The 6,125-nt window shown below is 34.6% G+C and overlaps 1 protein-coding gene across 1 annotated transcript; it reads right to left on the reverse strand.

Annotated features, from left to right (window-relative positions):
- Window positions 1–3,257: 3,257 nt before the first annotated feature.
- LOC18438732 (uncharacterized) lies at window positions 3,258–4,732 on the reverse strand. Its single transcript, XM_006848911.4, has 3 exons — window positions 4,398–4,732; window positions 4,134–4,215; window positions 3,258–3,968 (listed from the first exon to the last, which is right to left on the reverse strand). The coding sequence occupies exons 1-3, from the start codon at window positions 4,407–4,409 to the stop codon at window positions 3,430–3,432; spliced, it is 633 nt and encodes a 210-aa protein (XP_006848974.1). The 5' UTR covers window positions 4,410–4,732; the 3' UTR covers window positions 3,258–3,429.
- Window positions 4,733–6,125: the final 1,393 nt, after the last annotated feature.

The following is a 6,125-nucleotide window of genomic DNA, read 5'->3' on the forward strand; positions in this document are numbered from 1 at the left end:
TGCCTTCTCAACTACATTATCTAAAAAAAAAAAGACACTTAAGCAAGCTCCCAAAAAAGCCGACACAATTGGGTTCTGGTACCGTGCTTGGACAAACAAGAGGAAGATATTAGTAAATTTTGCCCTCCCGTGGTCAATCCAATATGGCCTTAAAAATACACAAAGTTTAGTTGATCCCTAATATAAATGTTTAATAGCTATCTCTAAGAGGGTTATGGGTGAATAAATTTATTTCATGTTTTCCAATTAAAATCCATTTTGTTTTCTTAACCCTCGAAAATCGGTTCTCTCTAAACATATATTGAGTATTTAAGAGTTTCTGTTGAAATCGGGCGGCGGGAGTAACTCATCGTATTCATAACCCACGAAATCTCTATTTTGTTCATATTTTATATTCTATAAATTTTCTATCTCAAAACATGAACTGTGTTTTTACTTTTCCTTTCTTTGCAAATTTTAGTGTCTTTTATGAAATTTGAGAATTTTCTTAATAAGATCCAATCAGAGAGAAAAGGACGTGAGTGGTAAATACTACAGGGAAAAGAAATGTCATTTGTAATGGGTTATGGTAGGATAGTCTTATACATGAAGTATTTTTTTAATGGGTGCAGTCAATATACGGACGCTTCCGTAGGTGTAGAGGTACGGTGCCTTTCAAATTTTATCGTGGTATGTAATTTTGATGTAAAATGTTAATAGAATTATCTCAAAATCTATTTTTAGGTCTAATTATAAAATTTTAAATTTAAAAAATGGTTAAAATCAAGTAGATCTATAAACATATGAAAATCTTGAAAGTGGACGCTATAGATAATATGTTGTAAAATGCACTATTTCTGAGACTTAAAATCTTTACAGTTTTCATAGTCATACATCTCGATTTCGAGATGATCCATCAAAAGGTTTTTCAACATTAAAATTACCTTTTCCGATGGATTTTGAGGGTCATCCGTAGCTCTACGATATAAAGTAGCAACCTTATATAAACTTTTTCCTTTCTTAATATATTCAATATTTTTTGGATATTTATTACTTTTTTTTAAATAAATTTTTTTTAACAAAGGTATTTTTAATCATTAAGAAGGGTGGAATATATATTTTTATAAAAAAAATAGTGACGATTAATGTTTTAGGTAGGTGATGTCATATTTAATAAGGATGATGTTCTTCTCTACTATAGTCAATAAATACTTTTTTGATCAAAAATTTTTATTTTACTTTTAATTAATTATCTAAAATACCCTTAGATAAAAAATTTATTATATTATTAAGTCAGGTTATTAAGGGTTTAAAAATTTTGAATACATTAAAGAAATACTACCTGACATACCAGTAGTAAATAATAATAAATGAAAAACTCTAGAAAACGTCTATAAGCGAAATTGAATAATGTTTTTATTAGAAATATGGCCTATCATGCCATTTTTCTCTAAAAAATTGATTATTTAAATAATAGGACAAAAGCCATATTGAAGTATATGTGAAATCCCACGTAGTTAATATGTGGCCATGCCATATATATGGATCCATTTTTTAGCTTTAATAGGATGTATCACTAGAGGGAAAACCCAGAGGTGTATTTGGATTTTTTGTAAATTGTGGAAGTGCTTAGATGACATCCTATTATATAAGTCATTAATGACATGTTTAGCTCATTGCATATGATTAACAGTTTGGTGATAAATTGTTAATCTTAATTAGTTGTACTTAAGAAAATTAAGGCCGGAGTTACACTTGGAACTCGACTCCTATAGACCACGAATGTGCGAGTTACAAAAGAAATAAATATATTCTCTATAAAAAGAGGTTAACCTTTCTAGAAAAGAAAGAAAGAAAAAGATAAAAAAATAGAGATGAAACTCTCAAAGTAGCCTGTCACTGGATGGCTTGGTCTATAAATTTTGGTATAAAATATTAAGTGCTTCGTGTGATTTAAGAAAAGATCCGAATAAGTTGTCTATTGATTTTATTTATTTATTTATTTTATTAAAAGTAATAGTTCCGCCCTACCGCGAAGATGTTATGTCTGTCGTGGTTTTACATCAAAAAGCTTCGCGTATTTACGAGAGCCATAGCGATTGCCCGTATGTTGAAAAAATTGGATGGCGATGAGCCTAGGAATAAATATATTGCTCATTTTCGTCCATAAACGTAGGCAGTCTTTCAATCGAGGCTATCCGAAAAAGTCGGACGGTGCCGCCGACAAGCGATAATAAATACTTGGCAAATGAGAAAATAAAATCATGTAATATCAATTGAGTGTGCGGTTTCTCTGTCACCTTTTAAATACCTTGAAATGAAAACGTCGCTCTTGTTAGGACATGGATGAGGACGCCAGGCCTATAAAAGACATTACGGATGCTTGCCAGCTGCGACCGCCACTTAATCGCGAGAAGGTGGCCCACCGCTCCTAACTGTATGCACCACAAAGTCCTAGGTCGCTGCACAGGAAAGTAGTTTTATAAAAGCTAATACCTGAAAAGGGTAAAGTTATTGGAGAGCCGAGCACTTAAACAATCAAAGTAACGCCTATCTCAAAACTGGAGAGCCGAGCACTTAAACAATCAAATTAAAGCCCATCTCAAAAATTTTATTAAAAGAGGTTATTTTGATGCTTAAATATTATCAAATTATTCATTTTAACATTAAGATATATGGACAGGAGAAAACAATATATGAAAAATAATATATTTTGTAACACATTTTTCGTAACACAGTTTTCAACTGTCAATTCTCAAGATTTTTAAGCTTTCATAGACATGTCGATCTACACTATTTTTGAGGCTTTAAACTTTATAAATAAATTTTAAAATATATTTTAAAGTTATCATAAAGATTTCCAGTATTGAATTAACATTTTTTGACAATATTTGAAGGTAGGCTCTAATTTGATTGTTTAGAGGCTAGGCTCAATATAAACCGCACTCATATGAAAATAGGTTAAGAATAAAAAACAATCAAATCAAAATAGCCTAATAAATTGAGGCGATTTGCAACATGATTTACTGCAGTAGAATTGCTTATCCTTTTCGAGAAGCAGCCAATTCCCAATGTTCGCTGATCTTGGGGAACCATAAGAATTAGATCGCATAGGACGATTTTCGATCCAGATGTATCATGGGAACTAAATTGCTTAAGATAATGGTTAGAACAATCTCGTCTGAGAGAGGAATTATGAGCCACATGATCATATGGAGCCATGAATCATAAGCATTTTTCCACTGTCAAATACAAAGAGAGAGACAGAGAGTTACAAGTGCACAAGTAACACCAAATCTATTAGTGACCCATTGCAAAGAGTCATCACATACATAAAAACAAATCAACAGAGACTCGAATATCGACTCACAATTATTGAGAAAGAGTAAAGGGCACACCAAGATGTACTTGCAAACAAAAATAACAAACTCTTTCATCGTATTTGTCTCTCTACATGATTCTGCAATATGGGTCATGGTCACTAAAGAAACTATAATTTTCACAATACCCTCTTCCTCCACATGGTCCATCACAAAATGGTGCTCTTGCCGGCTCACAATACACCCATCCACCACATCCACATTGACCTTTACAAGCGGTACCATACGGAACAGGATAAGGAACCGGTATCAGAACCGGCTGAGGAACGGGAGTCTGAGGTGCCAGAATCACAGGTTTATCCCCACCACGATCACCCTTCCCAGACGATTTTCCCGCATCATCTACCGGTTTCGTCTCCTTCTCGACCGGTTTCGTCTCCTTCTCGACCGGTTTCTTCTCCCCATTTGGCGGTTTTCCGTCAGCCTTCGGTTCTTCTGTTTTCTTCGCTGGTCCTGGATCCTGTTTTTTGTCCCCTTTTTCTTTGATATCGATGCTTATAATGGCTTTTCCGGCTTTCCGGCAGAGTTGGCACTTAACGCAATTGGGTTCAAAGGGCCCCGTAATCGTGACCGTGTTTTTCTTCTCATCGACGGTCTGGCTCTGTATCTCTTTTTCTCAAATGTAAATGACATGAATTTCCTTAAGTCCTTCCAGTCATTTACTCTTAATCCCACATAAAATTATTTGCTTTTTCTCCCCCAAAGAGGACAAAATATATTTTTTCACAACAAATAGTAAATAAAACTTAGAAAGAGAGAGAGATGGGTACTGACCAGGAATGCAGCAGAGGGCTTTCTTGAGCTTTTTATAGCAGCGAGGGCAATCAAGCTTGGCCTTTATGACCACTATGTATACCTTCAAAAACCCAAATAAATAACATAAGAACAAAAACAATTGAGATCAATATATTGTGAGAAAGTAAATCGCCTCGCCCATAGGCCGAGGCCGAGAAACTCAGCCGATTTCAAGTCGATCCGGCCAATTCTAGAAACTTCGAAAAGGAAGAAAGAGAAAGGCATGAGTTATTTATGATCAACCTTTTCGGCCATTTCGGAAGAGGAGAGAAAAAGTGAGATCAAATATAAACCAAAAGTGGGTATGGCTGATCAAATCGTAGAGAGATCAGATTTGGAGAGGAAAAAAAAATCCAGAGAGAGATGAAGTGGGGGAAGGAGACCTGCTCCAAGAAAAATGGGGAAATTGCAGAATTGGATTGATTTTAATTTGGGGGAAGAGAGAGAGAGAAAAGGTAATGAGAGAAGTTATCGAAAATGGTGAGAAAGATGGTCAGGTGACTGACTCAACTGGGTCCGACGATTTATTGGGAAGAAGAGGGGAAAAGCTTGATTAGGACGGACGGAGGAAAGCTTGTGAAATCGGTTTGACAGCCAATGAATAAATAACACCTGCTAGGGACGTCGTAGAGAGGGTGGAGGTGTGACGCTGAAATCGAAATGCAAAGAGAGAGCTTCTAAGTTTTGGGCTGGCAACAGGCTCATCAGCCCGGCCCCAAAAGCATGGACTTTAAGTCTATAGTGGCCCGTGGCCCAAGCTAGGGCCAATGCCAGCCAAGCTTTTTTTTTTATTATTAATTTTATTTTTATTTATTTTTGGCTTGACTCGGCCTAACGGGTTAAGTTAGATATGAGTTGGCTTTATAAGAAAAAAAGCTGGGTCAAGGCTAAGGCCAAGGCCAGTCAAGCCCTAGCCCAGCCCGTTGGCACCCTTATTAACTGGTATGGATTTGTCGATGGCACGTGTTATACGTAACTTACACTTGCAAGAATATATGAAAGTGAGAGCTCCCTCTCAGTTTTCTCAAAAAAGGTGAGAGATAATGGGGTTTGTTAATGTGAGCTTGAATTCGATTTTTTCTTTACCTACATATTTAGAAATTGTGAATCTACCTCCTTTTTGTCAAGGAGACTCGCATATATGTGGCCTCCTTTTTTTTAATCTACTTTTTTGATGGAACTTAGACCTAATTTTTTATGGGTTTGGTTTGTATAAGGTTGATGCCCTAAACAATCAAAGTAAGTGCACTTTTAAATAGTGTCAAAAATGTTATTTCAGTACTAGAAATCTTTGTGATAGTTTGAAAATTTATTTTCATATCTAATTATAAAATTTAAAGCTTCAAAATAGTGTGGATCAAGCAGATCCATAAACGCTTGGTAATCTTGAAAATTGACGGTCTACAAAATGCATTACAAGATGAACTATTTCCAATACTTGAAGTCCATTTTTTCTCTTGTCTATAGATATTGAGATTGAGATGATCAATTTGAAGATTTGGGCACCGAAACAACTTCTTCTGATGAATTTTTGAGGTGCGCCTTAATTTGATTGTTTAGGACCTCACCTTATATAAACATTTTTTTTTAATATATATATATATATATATATATACGGAAAAATTTATATAGAGTGAGGCTATAAACAATCAAATTGGAGCCTAACACAAAAATTTCACTAGAAGACGTTGTTTTAATGCTCAAATATCCTTAAATTGATCATCTCGACATCAATATGTATGGACATGAGAAAAAAAAGGATTTCAAGTTTTGAAAATAGTTTATTTTATAACACATTTTTGGACCGTCAATTTTCAAGATTTTCAAGTTTTTATAGATCTATCGATCTATACTATTCTTGAAGCTTTAAACTTTATCAATAAATTTGAAAATATATTTTAAAGCTATCACAAAGATTTTCAATATTGAAACCACATGTCTCGACACTATTTGAAGGTAGGCTCTAATTTG

Source organism: Amborella trichopoda, chromosome 10 (genome assembly GCF_054954075.1).
Source record: "Amborella trichopoda isolate Santa Cruz 75 chromosome 10, AtrichopodaSantaCruz75HAP2 v2.0, whole genome shotgun sequence".
NCBI lineage: Eukaryota > Viridiplantae > Streptophyta > Magnoliopsida > Amborellales > Amborellaceae > Amborella > Amborella trichopoda.

What these genes read in the sequence shown, in the direction of transcription:
- LOC18438732 (XM_006848911.4), bottom strand. An exon ending in AGCCCTCTGCTGCATTCCTG is followed by an intron (nt 3,969 to 4,133) that starts GTCAGTACCCAT and finishes TTTGAGAAAAAG; the next exon opens with AGATACAGAGCCAGACCGTC.